The sequence below is a fragment of the Zootoca vivipara genome, chromosome 12 (assembly GCF_965207765.1).
Source record: "Zootoca vivipara chromosome 12, rZooViv2.hap1.1, whole genome shotgun sequence".
NCBI classification, from domain to species: domain Eukaryota; kingdom Metazoa; phylum Chordata; class Lepidosauria; order Squamata; family Lacertidae; genus Zootoca; species Zootoca vivipara.
The window spans coordinates 25499468-25517632 of record NC_142595.1 but is presented as its reverse complement, the minus strand read 5'-3'; the positions used below and the strand labels follow the sequence as shown (position 1 = coordinate 25517632).

Genomic DNA, 18165 nt, shown 5'->3' with positions numbered 1-18165 from the left:
TATCCTTAACAGCCCTCGTGGCAGGAATGAGCGTGAAGTCAACGCCTGGCTTCCTCCATTTTCATTACTGATATATCAGTTTGGCCTCTCAGTGCTACTCTTTGGGCCTCTCTAGATACTGAATCACCCAGATACCATCACATTAAAAAACAACAACAAGTGGCATTCAGAAAGGAATGCCACTGTTTACTTCCCCCTTCCAACACCATGGCATTGGTTACACTTGAAGTTTTGGTATGAGCAGTGCTTTTTTTCTGGGGGGGACGCATACCCCTAAACATTTTGTGAATCTAAGTTTGGGCTCATTGAGGGGCAGTATTTCAATATGAGCAGGAAAATGAGAGTACCCCTAAACATTTTTTTGGGGGGGGAAGCACTGGGTATGGGGATCCTAAAAGCAAAGCATGCTCGGTGATGCTTCTCGCAAGGCACTCTGGGCAATGTCATTTCCCTGTTCGCATACCGTGTGCCAAGTCTTGTGGTTTTGTTTGTGCATCACGAGTGGTTGGGCCTGGAAGTGATTAGGCAGGATTTGCCATGCAAATCCATTTGGGATTTAGCAATGGCCAGGAGATTAAGGCCTTGGGAGTTGGCCAATTAGGTCTCAAGCTGGCCTTTTTTTAAGATCCTTGAAGAGGGACCCACTGGGGAAGATGTGAGGGCAAATCGCAGAGCTGCCAGAAGCCCACAGCCTTCTCTGCAGGAATCGAGCTACTGCCTGGTCTCTGGAGGCTACATTTGCCTCCTCAGCACAAGCCACCATGGCTCCCAAAGTTGTACTGATAACAGGATGCTCATCCGGGATTGGGCTGGCATTGGCTGTGAAACTAGCACAGGACAAGCAGAGAAGGTTCAAAGGTGAGCTTCTTTAAACAGTGCTTTGTGAAACAACATTTTTTTAAAAAATGTGTACAATATAGATAATTAAATTGGTCCCCCCCCCTCTGCCTAGCTTCCTTTTAATCTGATACAGCTGTACATAATGACATGATCAGGTGGTTTGCCTTTCCAATTTCTTTCCTGTTGGAATCGCTTCTAAGTCTCCAGCATTTTGCATGGGTGGTGGGTGGTTTGCTAGCCTGAATGAGGGTATTCAGGGCATCCGTCTTATCTTCAACTTCTTACCCTCCCTTCACCATGACGTCCCAGGGTGGGTAAGAACAAAACAAGTACGCAGTTTGAAAGCAAATACTTAATGCAACACCAAAACGGCAATTTAAAATGGAGCAAAAAAGGTAAAATTCCAAATTAAATGCATAAATCTGTTTAATTGTTTATACCCATAGTTGCCAGCATGTTGATACAATGAACTTGCCATGGATATAAGAAATAGTTACCTGAAGGCTGTAACATGCCCTGTACCCCTGAGGCAGGACCATCTCTTAACATCCTGTTTAGGGAAGTTTTTAATGTTCATTGTGTTTTTAATATTCTGTTGGGAGCCGCCCAGAGTGGCTAGGAAAACCCAGCCAGATGGGTGGGGTATAAATAACAAATTATTATTATTATTATTATTATTATTATTATTATTATTATTTATCATCCTGACTGCACAGTGCTGAGCTTCCAACTCTGGTTTTGAGTGTTTCCTAGAATGAGTGTGTTATCAAACAAATGCAGGAATCATTAGTAGTCTAGCTGTGAGCTTTTCAATTAGCTGCTGGTTGTATTGTGGTAGCTTTTAAATTTGATTCTGGTGATGCATCGCCTTGGAGCCGCTAAAGAATTAAAATCTGTCGATTTTGTCTACTGCCTTCTATTCTCTAGCTCCAGTTTTAATTGGAAACTCAGACTTAAACTACATCTAAACAAAAACCCACACCCAAACCCCTGGTTTTTCTTGTTCAGCCATTTTGAAAACCTGCACTTCCAGGATTGAAATTTGGAACTGTGGTTTAGGGTTGCCAACTTGAATTCCAGGAAAAGGCAGGGGGCAAGCCTGCCAATCGCACCCTTAACAGCAGCATGATACATTGAAATTAGCAGGTGAACTATATCATAACACAGAAATAAACCTTACCCATCAGCTGAAGGCTTTAGGCCACACTGTTGTTGAAAAGCACAGCTCCCGCAGCCAGTTTAAAAGTTGGCAACTGAGGTTTGGAAATTTTTGAAAAAGGTCCTTTATAGCCCCGGCTATGAGGGTTTGGCAATTTGGACGAGGCGCAATGTAAAAGCTTCGGTCCCAAAGTTGCAGTAGAACCGAGGATGGTTTGGGACCGAGTGACGAAGGCTGCTGTGTTCCAGTGATTGCCACAATGAGGAACGTGGCCAAGAAGGAGAAGCTGGAAACCGCTGCGGGGGCTGCTCTCAACAAGACGCTGGAGATCAAACAGCTGGACGTCTGCGACGAGAAATCCATCTGCAGCTGCATCAACAGCATCCCCCAACGGCATATTGACATCCTCAGTGAGTATCCGAAAGGTTTGCTGCACTATCTGTCGCCCAGTGTAAGGATTGTGTTAGAAGGAGGTGTGCAGTGAATCAGAACCCCCACCCCACCAAAAACCACCTGCCCTTTTTAACCCCAAAGGAATGCTTTGGGTGAGGTAGCAGCAACAGCACTAAGAGGATGTGGATGGAAGTACTTGCTCGGGACTTCCCTAGATGTTTACATTGTGCCCATGTATGCTAATTCTTAGACACACACAGTGGTGGACCTAATTTTTTTGGGCCTGGAAGCTTGAACAGGTATGGAGCCCCTTCACAGCCAGCAACGAAGTCTGGGTAACCACTGTTATCTTCTTCAATGGGTTTGTTCCACGACACATCGCCACAAATTTCCCATGAGTTTGCGGGTTTTTGGTATCCACTTATGAACACATTTTTATTCCTCTAGGATCTTGACCACTTTTTTAAAAGTGGTGGTGGTGGTGGTGGAGAATACATTAGCCACAGCCAACTTACCGCAACACTCCACACTGACATCATTTGTGCTGCTGACTCCCAAACTTTGAGATTGTTGAAATACAGTCAATTTTGCGGGCGACTCAAGTTGGGTGACTCAATTTGGGCCTACTAGATGCATTTTTTTTAAAGCAATGTGGACTCAAGTCATTTCTGGGGGCCCTGAGAGATCCACAAGATTCCAGATTGGATCCTAGTAGAGCCTCCCGGAAGTCTGGGATTGTGATTAAAGAAAAAGAAGAAGACATTGCATGTCAGATTATTGTGATCTATGTAGGTCAGGAGTGTTAACCAGAGATGGAAGGCGGTAGGGATAATTACAGTAGTGTAAGGGGGGTTGTCCTCTGAAAAATTATGGAACAATAGGGTCCAGTGTGACCATTTTGCCTACACTCCTTAGACCCATATTGTGCTGAGCCAATCTAAAGCCTTCCGGATTGGATTAGGAACTAACTAGCACAACACTCAAGCCAAGGGTTGCTTAGGTCCTAAGCAAAATATCAGAGTTGTGCAGGATAGTGTTGAGGGAAGGAGTCTACCCAATAATGCTCACTCTCCGGGGGTGGAAACAAAACATTCAGAAACCACACGGTAGCTGCTTAAAAATTTGCAGTGAGCTGGTGTACATGTGCACAGTTATCGCTTGAGACTGAAGGATCAAGGAGCGACTCTCGTGACTGGACGGCCAAGGGTCAAACAACCCCCAGCAGAATGCTCATTTTACCGGATGCAATGCCATCTTTGCTACTGCTGCTCCCCACCTCACCCCAAACAAAACCCCGGCATTCCAGAAATGGAAAGGCAGCTCTGGAAACTTGTCTGGTAGGAAAGAGTGTGGGTGGAGAAAGGGTTAACCGTTCCCCTGCCCCCCTGAAGCTTCCCTGCTCCCATCACGTTTCTTTGGTGGAAAAGCAACCAAATTTCCCAGAAAAGCGTGTCCCACACCATTCGGTAGAGAGAGGCAACTGAATTTAGGTACTGTATCATAAAAGGCCAGTACTGTGGTACCTCGGTTTAAGTACACAATTGGTTCCGGAAGTCTGTACTTAACCTGAAGCGTACTTAACCTGAAGCGAACTTTCCCATTGAAAGTAATGGAAAGTGGATTAATCCGTTCCAGACGGGTCCGCAGAGTACTCAACCTGAAGCGTACTTAACCCAATGTATGAGTGTAATTGGTTCTGGAAGTCCGTACTTAACCTGAAGCGTACTTAACCTGAACCAAACTTTCCCATTGGAAAGTGGATTAATCCATTCCAGACGGGTCCGCAGAGTACTTAAACTGAAAGTACTCAAACCGAAGCGTACGTAAACCGAGGTATAACTGTATATGGTTAGCTGTTGCATTTTTTACTAGCATGGTAAGTTACTTGCATGGCCCCTATGGGATTTTCCACCTCAGCTGTCCAAAAATAACTTGACCAGTTTTAGGTATTCTGCAGTGACCTGGAGAGGCGGAGGGGAGCAGCACTGCTTTCTGATTGCCTCAGGCAACAAAATGTATTGGGATGGCCATTCCCAGACATGCAGCTGACAACAAACACACAGCCCTGGCCTAATAGGATGTGAAACGCCAACTGAGTGACCTGTCTGTATCTCTACATTTATACATTCGTAGTTTAATGTGGCAATCATTTAGTTGTCAGTGTGAACCAGTTCTCAGTTTCCCCAAGTGTCTGAGAACATGGGAGGGGGCTGGAATGGGGTAGCATTGGCTCTACCATAGGGCTAGAGTGGGAATGGGGAAACGGCAGCCCTTCAGATGTTGTTGGACTCCAACTCCCTCAGGCCCAGCTATACATTGGCCAGGGATGATAGGAGAGGGAGAGCTTCTTAAGGACTACCTTCGTATTTCCCAGTTGTCTGTTTCCGCTGTTCCCTTCCTCTCACTGAACACCAAGGGTGCGGCTCAAAATAAGATATTTTGTCTGCCTGTTGCAGTCAACAACGCTGGTGTTGGTCTTATTGGTCCCATCGAGTGCCAGACCATCGAAGAGATGAAGGCCATCATGGAGACCAACTTCTTTGGCGCGGTGAGGATGATTAAGGAGGTCCTCCCTGACATGAAGAAAAGGCGGAGCGGCCACATTGTGGTCATCAGCAGTGTCATGGGTTTGCAAGGTAAGGTTGTTGTTGTTGTTTTGCAAGATCTTCATTCACACGAGCTTTTTTCAGCCTTGTTCCAAAGCCCAGATTTTAACAAGCAGTTTCCTTTCTGTGTGGATAGTGCATTATGCAGCTTAGCCACTAGGTGGCACCGGGCTGATTTGCATCTGGGTGGAGTCAGGAGTTCCCTTTGTCTGTTTTCTTCCTATGAAGAGAGACAATAAAGTTTTTTGCCAAATTCCTGACTGGTGCATCTTCCTCTAAGTCAGGCATAGGCAACCTTGGCTCTCCAGATGTTTTGGAACTACAACTCCCATGATCCCTCACTAACAGGGCCAGTGGTCAGGGATCATGGGAGTTGTAGTTCCAAAACATCTGGAGAGCCATGGTTGCCTATTCCTGCTCCAAGTCTTCCATGTCACCTGCTTTCTGTGACTCAACCTCAATGCCTTACTTACTTATTTATAAGTAAGCTGTTTATACGGTTCCCTCTCAATTAAATACCATTAATATATTTAAAAGAAGACACAATACCGAATAACTATTACAATGGCTGGCTACTGCACTCATAAGAACATTGCCTACTAAGCTAAATCTGTTAAGGGGTACACATAGGCACTTTCCCACCTCCTGGGAAACACCCAAACAGCAAAACACAGCGGCCATTCTGTGTTGTTTGTCACCAGTATCTGATGTTTTGAGACAGAGACAGATTCATGGAGGATAAGGCTCTGTTCTGCTTCTGCTGTCAGAGGCAATATATCTCTGAATGCCAGCAGCCGAGAATCACTGGTGGGGAGAGGGTAGCTGTTGCATCCCAGGCACTCTGAGAACAGGATGCTAGAGGAGGTGGGTCTCTCCTCAGATGCAGAGATGTTCTCTGAACAGAGTCTCCCTTTAGATTAGGATCAATAGCCACTGACAGACCTAGCCTCTTAATAAATCGCCTAGATATTTTTCTTAGCAAGCTAAGGCTTTGTTTGCACATGTGCAGCAGAATGAGATGGGTAAATCCCCAGGGGGCAGAAGGATAAACTCAAATTTTGAATATTTTCTCATCTAAAACAAAAAACCAGAAACAAAAACAAAAAACCCCAGCAAATAAACAGCTAGCACATATGGGGAAACTGAAATGTTTTGTCCCAGCCCATTTTGCCATGGCAGTTTTCACCTGCAGGGGGTGTGTGTGTGAGAGAGAAACCTTCAAAATGTGGCTTATTCACCAGCTGTCTGGAGTGCCGAACACTTTAGCTGCACAGAAACTCCATGTGAAAGTAGCAAAAAAGGATCAGGGTGGCTGGTGTAGGGGACTTCTAAGCAGATAGCAGGGCTTTTTTTGTTTAAATTAAGATTTTATCGTACTCTGTATGTGCACGCATGCCCCCTCTCTCTGTATATGTGTGTGTATGTGCACACACACACACACACACACACACACACACAATCTTCATTGTAACTTGTGTTACTGGCATTTTATATTGAAATGTTGCCTGAAAGGTGTCAAAGCCAGTGGCTCATACAATAAATTTGACAGCTGAATAAACGAAGTCATAATTAATTGTGTATGACTTGGCCATCAGAATGGCTTGGACCAGCCAGTAGTCTACCTGCAGGATTTGTCTATGTCCATCCTTTTGCTAATCTCTTCTTTTTCAGGCATCATGTTCAATGACATCTACACAGCTTCCAAATTTGCCATTGAGGGCTTCTGCGAAAGCCTCATCATCCAGGCGCTCAAGTTCAATATCTTGTGAGTGGCTAATTGGCAAGTGATGCTGTTAGGCCCCTTCTCTCCTCCCCTACCATACCTATATAGTCAGGGTTGCCTTCTTTTGCATTTCTGGCAAGTCTCCTTAGGTTTCGACAGCTGCAAAAGCGGAAGGAGTTCAACAGGGGTAGCCTTTTCCAGTTGAAAGAGTCTAGTGAACGGAAGAGCTTCACTTCATGAATTTCTGGCGGGGGGGGGGGAGTGGTAACTTTAAATAATGGGGAATAGTGGCGCTGTTCACAGGATAACACAGCTGGTGGTCAGACGAAATTCACTCTGATCAGGTCAGAGTTAGCCTCTCCCTTTGGGTAGTTTAGCTCTTCAGGAGGGGTAGTGGGGAAACAGGGAGAGTTCAAGTTGATTTAGTGCTCATTTGTCTCAAAGTGGGGTGACAACCTCACCACACATTTAAAGCAGTACTACCCAGGTGGCGCTGTGGGTTAAACCACAGAGTCTAGGGCTTGCTGATCAGAAGGTCGGCGGTTCGAATCCCTGCAACGGGGTGAGCTCCCATTGCTCAGTCCCTGCTCCTGCCCACCTAGCAGTTCGAAAGCACATCAAAGTGCAAGTAGATAAATAGGCGGGAAGGTAAACGGCATTTCCATGTGCTGCTCTGGTTCGCCAGAAGTGGCTTTGTTATGCTGGCCACATGACCCGGAAGCTGTCTGCGGACAAACGCCGGCTCCCTCGGCCTATAGAGCGAGATGAGCGCCGCAACCCCAGAGTCGGACACGACTGGACCTAATGGTCAGGGGCCCCTTTACACCACTTTAAGCATTCATGGCTTCCCACCCCTGAAGAATTCTGGGAACTGTATTTTATTAAGTTCCCTGAGAATTGTTAGGAGACCCCTATTCCCTTCATGGAACTGCAATTCTAATAATTCTGTGGGGGAAAGGATTGATTGTTAAACCACTCTAGAATTTCCTTTGGACTTTTTCCTTTCCTTTTCTTTTTCTTTTGCTAGCAGGTAGGGTTGCCAGACTCAATAGAGGACAGGACTTCTGTGCCTTTAATTGCCCTGCTCTCTTTTGAGTCTGGAAACCTTAAAGAGAAACCAGCAGACCCTTTGTTTACTTTCCAAGCAAAGGGTCTGCTGGTTTCTCTTTAAGGTTTCCAGACTCAAAAGAGAGCAGGGCAATTAAAGGCACAGAAGTCCTGTCCTCTATTGAGTCTGGCAACCCTACTAGCAGCTCATGTTGAATCCAGCCAGCTTTTTTAAGAATCACAAATGGGAGCTAAGGCACAGGGGGCCTACATAAATAAAAGATTTTGAACAGTGTATACTTAGGCTTGGCATTCTTCTCCCCCCTCCTCCTAATATAGCTTCCAAATTAGCCCCCTTTTTCAGTCATGCTTCTCTACAGTCATACCCAGAATAGACAGGGTGACATAAACGAACTGAGGTTAGTCATCTGTATGGATCTGAATGGGCCTACTCTGCGTATGACTTAGTCGGATCGAGCGCAGCCGTTTCTCACTGCCACTTCCACTCCCTCCAACAATTGCTCATAACCTGACTTGGCCTCTTCTGTGCCTCTGGAACATGGTGGCTCCTTTCCTCACAGCCAAAATAGAGGGAGGACCGCCCCACCGCCCCCCCAGGCACCAGAAAAGAATGCCTGGCTTAAGGATGAACCTTACATATCGTGTGCTTGGCTTGTAGTGTCAGTTTGATAGAGCCTGGCCCAGTTGTGACCGAGTTTGAGATGAAGGTCTATGAAGACGCAGAGAAAGCTGACTTCTCCCAGACGGATCCCGAGACCGCAGAAATATTCACCAATGTCTACCTGAAAAATTCCAAGGTCCTCTTCTCCAGCTTGGGCCAGACCCCTGAAGATATAGCTGAGGTGAAAAAACAAACAAACTAATGTCTTCTTTATGTGTGACAAGGGCTGCCATTATTATTATTATTATTATTATTATTATTATTATTATTATTATTATTATCACTTGCAGGAATTTCTGTGCTGCTCAACATGCAAAATTCCAGATCGCTGCACATTTTAGGATTGGAAAGCACTTGCAGAACCAAGCATGGGGGGGGGGGGGAGAAACAGCACAGCATCTTCAGTAGTATCGTCAACCTGGCTGGTTCACACCACAGGCAAAGTCTGTGAGAATATAAAAGCTTTAAGCACATGTCTAAAGCAACCGTTCTGAAGCTTGGCCCCCCCCCCGACATTGTTAGACTACAACTCCCATCACTCCTGACCACTGGTCCTGCTAGCTAGGGGTGATGGGAGTTGTAGTTGTTAGGCTATCCCTGTGCAGGTAGGGGTGGGGATGGGAGGCACTCCATGCCATTGAGGCCACCTGAGCCTCAGGCGGCAGCATAGCTGCCAAGTCTCCCGTATTCCCCGGGAAACCCCCGTTTTTCCAGCTGTTCCCAGCCGAAAAAATGGATTTTTTTGTTTTTTCCTGGTTTATTCTGGTGCGGCGGCCATTTTGGAACTGGGCAGAGCATGCTCAGAAACGACTTTTGATGCTGCTTTGCCCAGTTCCAAAATGGCTGCAGCACGACTTCTGGTGTGGCGGCCATTTTGGAACAGGGCAGAGCAGCATCAAAAGTTGCTTCTGAGAATGCTCCGCCCAGTTCCAAAATGGCGGCAGCGCTACTTCCGGTCTGCTACTTTCGGTCCAGTCCCTTATTTCTCAGGCCGGAACTTGGCAGGTATGGGCGGCAGCAATGCATCCAAAATTACCCCCAAGCTGCATACCCGCTCCTTCAGACAGAATGCAACCCCATTAAAAGCAGGCAACCTCCCATCCATCTGGTCAGATGCAAACTAACAGTCTCTCACCCAATGTCGCTCAAGAATTAAAATACAGTGGTACCTTGCAAGCCGAATGCTAGACGATTCTTTGTTGCCTTGCAAGATGGAAGCTTTCTATGGCCGCGTCTCGCAAGATGGATTTTTTTTTTTGCCGTCTGCCGTTTGTTTCCGCAAGACGGAAATTTTCGTAAGACGGCACGACCCGCGGAACGGATTATTTTTGTATTGCGAGGTACCACTGTAAATAAAACAACAGTGCAGTATTGAAAAGTGCAGTCTGCCGTCTTGATTCACGTTGTATCCAAACATGGGTGGAAACCTACCGTACTCTTGATCACAGGAACCATCTTGCGAAATTTGGTTAAGGTATCCGAACACATACAGAACAGACAAACAACTTTACAAAATATTTAATGGTCAACTGATTAATCGTAAGAGTTTTAGTAGGTTCCATTGATTAATCAACTAAGGCTGGATCTACACTGACCTTCTGAATGTTATTAAAACAATATTAGATGTATAGTTCTAAAACGTCCCAGGGCATACTGGCAAATAGAAAATGCTCCTTACCTTGTTTTTTCCCGTAACAACAGAGTTTCTCAATTGCAGGTTCCTGGTTGCTCAGCAGCTCCCTCTGGTGTCACCATCATTTATTTATTTATTTATTTATTTATTTATTTATTTATTTATTTATTTATTTATTTATTTATTTATACATACCCCACCCATCTGGCTAGGTTTCCCCAGCCACTCTAGGTGGCTCCCAACAGAATTAATGATAATAAAAAAATGTGATAAAACACCAGACATTAAAAGCTTCCCTAAACAGGGCTGCCTTCAGATGTCTTCTAAAAGTCAGGTAGTTGTTTATTTCCTTGACATCTGATGGGAGGGCGTTCCACAGGGTGAGTTCCACTACTGAGAAGGCCCTCTGCCTGGTTCCCTATAACTTCACTTCTCACAGTGCGGGAACCGCCAGAAGACCCTTGGAGCTGGACCTCAGTGTCTGGGCTGAATGATGGGGCGGGGAGACGCTCCTTCAGGTATTAACATTACAAGCATTATGAAAATAATTCCTTAGCCCTTCCTTAACATTATAAACGATGAGTGTAGATCCGCCCTATGATTCCTTTAACTGAGTGACAGTGTCAGCGGAGTAGCCACAACCAGCAGCCACACATACCTAAAATTAATAGGCCTCCTTTTCTGGCACCTCAGATTTCAGGGATCTCTCGATAAGTAGGTATCAGAAGAGCAAAATAAATCATTGTGAGGCGAGGCTGGGGGGGGGGGTTGGGTTACCATTGTGAGCGAGGATGGGCTTTGGAGTGCAACCACATCTGCAGAGCCGCAGATTTCCCAGCTCTGCCTTTGTGTGGATGTCCTGTGGCATTTATTTACGTGGGTGTCCTGTGTTTCCCACCGCAGCACACGCTGAAGGTCATCACCACGGCCAAGCCGCCCTTCCGCCACCAGACCAACGCCATCTACACGCCCATGATGGCTCTCAAGCACGCCGACCCCACCGGGGCCTTGATGACCGACTCGTTCTACAAGATGATCTTCAAATACGATACCCTCTTGCACGTCAGCCTGAAGGCCATTCGGCTGATCCGCTGGCAAGCCCGGAAAATGAGGCAAGGGGCCAGGTTGTTGGGCTTCAGATGAGGAGGCCCTTCGGAGGCCGGAGAGAGAGAGACTGGGGAAACGGAAGATCCCTAAACAGATTCACTTCTCTTTTTACCAAACTTTCTGTTTGCACATTTGAAACACTTTAAAACCCTCAATTCTATTCTCACTATTTCTGAGTAGGTTTTTGGTTTTTTATCATTCACACCCTGGAGCCCCGCTTTGTGTTTATTTGCATGCTTTAACCCTCATTCTCCCTTTGAACACAGAAGCTGAGTAATAGCAGCAGCAGCCAGGAAGGCATGGCCCACAGCAGTCCACTTGGAAATAATCTGTGAACTGGTCTCAGCTCTTAGGACAAAGAGCAGCAGTGCAAAAAAAAAAAAAAGCAAATAAAGGCTGAACTGCACAATATGTTAAATACAAGTGGCTTGCAGACACATGGGGGGATTAGAGAAATTAATTCCAGGGGGTGTGTGGAATTGCCATCCAGATTCGAGGTTTAACCCTGCCCTGCCCTGGTGTGATTCTGACAAAAATCCTCTCTCCCCGCCCCCCGCCCCCTGCTGCAATTAGCAATAGCGCCAAAAAAGAGGTTTCCTTGCTGCTCTTTTTGTTTGTTTGTGGTAAATGTGATAGCTGTAAAAAAGGAAAGAAAGAAATAGCCTACCCTGTATGGACTGGAAAAGCACAATTCACACACACCCCCACAGGTGGGAATTTTACCTTTGTAGAGGCGGCTAGTTTCTACATGCCCTCGGGCATCCCTCTGTTACCCTCCCTGCAGGCAATCAAGAGAGTTCAATGACACATTTCAGCCAGGCAAAAACACTCAAGGATGGCGCAAAGAAACAGGGCTGGTGAGGGGGTGTGGCCTAGGGAAGGGGCGTAGCCTGGGGAGAACACTGAGGATCAGGTGCAAAGGCCAGGAGGCCTGCATTTGACCTCCCACACCCATCCCTCCTTGGGAGGAACAGAAAGGTGGTTGGGGAGAGAAGGAAGGGACCACGGAGGAGCTGCGGGAAGAAACCCATTTATTACATTTCGCAAAAGCCTCTGGAAGACATGCCCTCCAACATTTCTCCGATGAAAATAGGGGCCTCCCGTTCCATAATGGGATAATTTTACTATTTATACCCCACACATCTTACTGGGTTGCCCCAGCCACTCTGGGCAGCTTCCAACATATATGAAAACATAATAAAACAGTAAAAAAAAAAAACTTCCCTATTACAGGATTGTCTTCAGACGGCCCGGGGGTCAGATAATTCCATACCCTCCAACATTTCTCCAATGAAAATAGGGACATCCTAAGGAAAAGTGGGACGTTTCGGGATCAAATCAGAAACTAGGACGGCTTCTCTAAATCAGGGACGTCCCTGGAAAATAGAGTGAAGCCCCAGGTGATTGACTCTACCATCCAGCAGCAGCAATAAGACAATCAGAAGGAGCTACAGTGGTACCTCGACTTCCGAATGCCTCGACTTCCTAAGGTTTCGACTTGCGAAGTTGGCAAACCCAGAAGTATTTTCGCCGTGCACGTGTTCTGCGCCTGTGCAGAAGCAGCGCATGCGGTCTGCGCATGCGCAAAGCACAGAATCGTGCTTCGTGCATGCGCAAAATGGGCGCTTCGACATCCGAAGGTTTCGACTTACGAAGAGCGCCCTGGAACGGATCGCATTCGTAAGTCGAGGTACCACTGTACTCCCCTCTCCATCTCAACCTTTACAAGTTGTTGCCGCTGCAAACAGAAGATGCACCTGTGGCACAAATGGCCACTGGCTATCCATTCTGGCTCTGTGTGTGCCAGCATTTTGGGGCTATCTCTCTCATCGCTACCCCAAATGCTCTGGCTAGGATCCACTGTGGTGTTGAGGCAGGGGACCCCTGTGTGTATGTGTGTACCCACCCAGATCCATCCCCTTTTGAGCTCACAGAGGCGCTTGGCACACACCTTGGCAGTTGGGAAGAAACCAGCCAAAGGAAGAGTCAGTCTGTGAATCATGTGGAGTGTAAAAAGGTAAAGGGACCCCTGACCATTAGGTCCAGTCGTGACCGACTCTGGGGTTGCACGCTCATCTCGTGTTATTGGCCGAGGGAGCCGGCATATAGCTTCCAGGTCATGTGGCCAGCATGACAAAGCCACTTCTGGCAAACCAGAGCAGCGCACGGAAACGCTGTTTACCTTCCCGCTGTAGCGGTACCTATTGATCTACTTGCATTTTGACGTGCTTTCGAACTGCTAGGTTGGCAGGAGCAGGGACCGAGCAATGGGAGCTCACCCCATCGCAGGCATTCGAACCGCCAACCTTCTGATCGCCAAGCCCTAGACTCTGTGGTTTAACCCACAGCGTCACCCGTGTCCCGGGATGGGTAAATTTTGTCAATTTTGGAACCTCCTGTTTTCCAGTCTAATGTTCAGTTCTCCCCCTTTTCCTCATCAGTTTATGATTTATAGGGAACTGAAACAAAAAGTGACAGACTCATGTATCTCTATCCACAGTACACTTTGGAAACACTCTGGTTTTTTTCAGTGGTGCCACAGTGGGGTAATGTCAGTCTCTGGTCTTCATGGTCTGATGGGAGGGCTCTTTAAATGGTCATATAGCTTCCAACACACACTGGGCCATTAGGGCAAATGGGAGCCTGCCCCACCAACCTCAAGCCCATCCTCAGCCAGCCAGCCTTCTTATTTGCACCCAGCCAGGGGTTGGCTCTTTCTGTCACCAGTTCTAGATCCACCTTCCGTCGGTCTCTCTGCCTTCCTACCTGCCGATTGCAATGGGCACCAGTCAACTGTCATCCTCCTGTCATTCTGCTGAGTGCTGCTCTGGCCTCCTGCCCCAAAGTCTTACCCCATGGTACCACCCGTTCTTTATCCTTTAGCATTTGAGAGTCCTGAATCAAGGTTTACTTTTTGGTTGTTTTCTTGGTGTTGTTGTTGTTGTTGTTGTTGTTGTTGTTGTTGTTGCTGCTGCTGCTGCTGCTGCTGCTCTTGTGTGTTGCCTATTTCTCCTCAATCTTTCTCCTTGCCCTCTTTCCCTAATCATCCTCAAACAGCCCTCAAAATATGTAATAGCAGAAGTCAAATGAAGAATCCTTCCCGGAAATAATAAAAAGGAACAACGTAAACATACCAGTATGTTTCTGAGCACAATTCAAAGTGTTGGTGCTGACCTTTTAAAGCCCGAAACGGCCTTGGCCCAGTATACCTGAAGGAGCGTCTCCACCCCCATCGTTCTGCCCGGTCACTGAGGTACAACGCCGAGGGCCTTCTGGCAGTTTCCTAATTGTGAGAAGTAAAGTTACAGGGAACCAGGCAGAGGGCCTTCTTGGTGGTGGCACCCACCCTTCCGGTGTCAAGGAAATAAAGAATTATGCAGTACAACTTTTAGAAGACATCTGAAGGCAGCCCTGTATATGGGAGTTTTTAATGTTTGACATTTAATTATTTATATTTATTGGGGGCCCAGTCAGATGGGCAAGGTACAAATAAAATTATTATTATTATTATTATTATTATTATTATTATTAAGGAACAAACAAATAAGTGCTTCTCCAGTTGGTATGCAGCAGTCTGAGTAAATTTCCATACACAATGCACACAGAGCAGCTGTAGTAGTTTAGTGATAACAAGAACCCTGGAAGTAGAAGGAAACCCCAGTGGTGGGTCATTGGGTGCAGGAGGACAAGACTTCTGCAAGATAAATCAATTCTCCTGGAAACTCAAACCTGAGAACCTTTGCTTCTAGATTATCAGTTGCTCTGTTTGCTGATTATAATGTCTCTGTCTGTGAGAGAGATGACACCTAGTGGCACATGCAAGTATTTCTCTTCTTGACTTGACCTATTCTGCAAATTGATAACAGCGGATTTGATTATGATGACGGTGATTTGATCATTTGACACAGAACTCTTGCAGAGCACGTCAGGGGGCAGGGAAGGGAGGAGAAGGAGGAAGAAGGAATCAGAAAGTTTATGTTTTGTTTTTGTTCCACATCCTCTGGACTTCTACTTGTAGATTGAATACCTGGAAGCTGCTCTTTACTCATCTGTTGCCCTTAGTCCCATAGGCAGAAGGGGGTGACATTGGGGGTGGCCATGTGCTCTCATCATGTTGGTTGAGTCACATGATCCTGAGGTAGACAGCCCATGACCAGCCTTAGGGGTTTCAGTTCCCAGTCCCAGACAGAAATATCTCCAGTGAGCTGTGCTTATTAGACCCTGACACGGTATTTTTAGCCACTTGGGGTTTAAACTGTAAAGAAATGACTGAACTGAGCACCTAATTCTGATGACTGCGTGGACTGAAAAAGCGGATGCCACGCAGAGGGAGGGAGCAAAGGTTGCGGCTTGTAAGGCGAAGGGAACCGTCAGTCCAAATAAATACAAGAGGGTTTTTCAAGGAGATAATTGGTGGTGATAATGGAGGGGCCAATTTCTTTGAAATGGTGTTTTTAGGAAAAGGTAGCTGTTTCCCAGAACCAGGCTTGTTTTACGTAAATCATAGAATCATAGAATTGGAAGGGGCCACGACTCCAACCCCCCTGAAACACAGGAAACGTTTGCCCAACATGGGGCTCGAACCCACAACCCTGATATTCAGAGTCTCGTACCACAGTCAGCCTTGTTTTTTCTCTGACAAATCGCAACAATTTGTGGGATTTTGAAGATGGGCAGAGCAATCCTATATTCCCATTAGGCTGGGACTTGAGATATGCTGTTGTGGCATGGCCACTTCCCATGACCCCCAGACAGCATGGCCAAATATCAGGATGGCAGGAAGTCCCTTCCAACTCTATGATTATCTGGAGTGCGGCACATTGGCCACCCTTGCTACACATTCTCAGCCTGGGGGTGGGGGTGGGGGGACACGCAGACAAAACTGGTGTAAAATGTAGATGGCCCTAGTGGGCTGAAAAATACCTCCAGTCTGGGGCTGTGCTAGCAAAGACACCCACATGCTGCCTCTACACAGGGGGAGCCAATGAGTGTATAATGTTATGACATCACAGCACACACACCGTGGTGCCACAGCGCCCCCTGTCTACCAGTCCAAGCAGCACGGGCAGCAGCAACCCCTGCTACGACAAGACCCCTGGTGTCCATACAGGCAGGGATTCAGTGACCACACAAACTCCTGTCATGTTCCTCAGAAGCCAGTGGGGTGTAGTGCTTAGGGTACTGGGGCTTGGACCTCACTTGGCCATGAAGCTCAGTGGGTGACCTTGGGTCAGTCACCATCTCTTAGCCTAAGCCTTCCTCACAGGGTTGTTTTGAGGGTAATATAGGAAGAGGGAAAAGGCTGTATACCACTTTGAGCTCCTCGGAAGAAATAATAACAACGTTGATGCTGCTGCTGGTGGTGGTAATAGCAGTGTTTTGGAGCCCAACACAAAAAAGAAGGAAGGAAGGAGAGCGAAGTATTAGTAACACTCTATTTTTTGTTGTTGTTTTTTGTGTTTTTTTTAAAAAAATATTTATTGGGGTTTTTTACAATAAAAAAACATAGAAAAACATAACATAAAATACACAAAAATAATAATAAATGACAATAGGTAAAGGTAAAGGGACCCCTGACAATTAGGTCCAGTCGTGACTGACTCTGGGGTTGGGCGCTCATCTCACATTATTGGCCGAGGGAGCCGGCGTATAGCTTCCAGGTCATGTGGCCAGCATGACAAAGCCACTTCTGGCAAACCAGAGCAGCACATGGAAACGCCGTTTACCTTCCCGCTGTAGCGGTTCTTATTTATCTACTTGTATTTTGACGTGCTTTCGAACTGCTAGGTTGGCAAGAGCTGAGACCAAGCAACGGGAGCTCACCCCGTCACAGGGATTCGAACCGCTGACCTTCTGATCAGCAAGCCCTAGGCTCTGTGGTTTAACCCACAGCGCCACCTGGGTCCCCATAAATGACAATACAAAACAACAAAAACAATAATATTTTCAAACTATCTTATATTCCGTATCCTTGTCGACTTCCTCCCTTCCCTCCCAGCTACGTTTCTATATATCACTTCCTTAGCACTTTCTAAATCTTGATTCCAGTCTTTTTCATAATTATCTAATCCAAATAATACTCTTAATACCTTCTCATTACACAAAATCTCTTATAATTATCTCAAAATATAATTCTATTCTAAATAAATCTTAAAAACACAAAAACATAATGTCACTTAACTAAATCTTAACACATAATACACTTATCTAACTTTCTTCTACAACCCCCTCGTACTTCCAAATCCTTTGCTAAATACTACTAATCTTGCAATTCTTCTCTAAATAAACTTTAAAATAATAGTACCACTCTATTCTGCCTTAGACCACACACACCTGGAATACTGTGTCCAGTTCTGGGTACCACAATTTAAGTGGGATATTGAAAAGCTGGAGTGTGTGGAGAGGAGGGCAACCAAGATGATCAAGGGTCTGGAAACCAGGCCTCATGAGGAATAATTGAAGGAGCTGCTTAGCCTGGAAAAGAGGTGACTGAGAGGAAAACGGGTAGCCATTTTCAAATATCTGACAGGGTGTCGCATGGGAAAGGGAGCAAGCTTGTTTTCTCCTGCTCTAGAGGGTAGAACTTGAAGCAATGGCTTCGAGTTCCAAGAAAGGAGATTCCAACCAAACACAGGGGGAACCTTTTTGACAGTGAGAGCTGTACGGCAGTGGAACGGTCTTCCTCGGGAGGCTGTGGACTCTCCATGTAACGCAGGACTCGCATATCTCCCTGAGCAGGAGGACTGGGCAAAGTGCACACCGTTTTCCTGGCACAAAGATTGAAGACCTACCCAAGGAGGCAAAGACCTTTTCGCCAGTAAGCCAAAGGAAGCCACAGATAAACACCGACAGCAACCTCACCGAACAGGACATGGGATTGGGAGACAAGAGATGGGCGTTCGAACCTCATTGGGGGGGGGGGCGGAAGACAAACACGTCCCCACTCAACCGTTGCATGTCTACAAAATCCCACAG

The 18165-nt window shown here is 46.4% G+C and overlaps 1 protein-coding gene across 1 annotated transcript; it reads left to right on the top strand.

Moving 5' to 3' along the window:
* Positions 1–624: 624 nt before the first annotated feature.
* On the top strand, positions 625–11359 carry LOC118095402 (retinol dehydrogenase 8-like). Its single transcript, XM_035136645.3, has 6 exons — positions 625–858; positions 2248–2409; positions 4849–5028; positions 6670–6763; positions 8448–8631; positions 10987–11359. Exons 1-6 carry the CDS (start codon positions 762–764, stop codon positions 11224–11226), a joined length of 957 nt encoding a protein of 318 aa, XP_034992536.3. The 5' UTR covers positions 625–761; the 3' UTR covers positions 11227–11359.
* The last annotated feature ends 6806 nt before the right edge of the window (positions 11360–18165 follow it).

What these genes read in the sequence shown, in the direction of transcription:
- LOC118095402 (XM_035136645.3), top strand. Translation starts at nt 762, where the DNA reads ATGGCTCCCAAAGTTGTACTGATAACAGGATGCTCATCCGGGATTGGG. An exon ending in CAAGCAGAGAAGGTTCAAAG is followed by an intron (nt 859 to 2,247) that starts GTGAGCTTCTTT and finishes GCTGTGTTCCAG; the next exon opens with TGATTGCCACAATGAGGAAC. An exon ending in CAGTGTCATGGGTTTGCAAG is followed by an intron (nt 5,029 to 6,669) that starts GTAAGGTTGTTG and finishes CTTCTTTTTCAG; the next exon opens with GCATCATGTTCAATGACATC.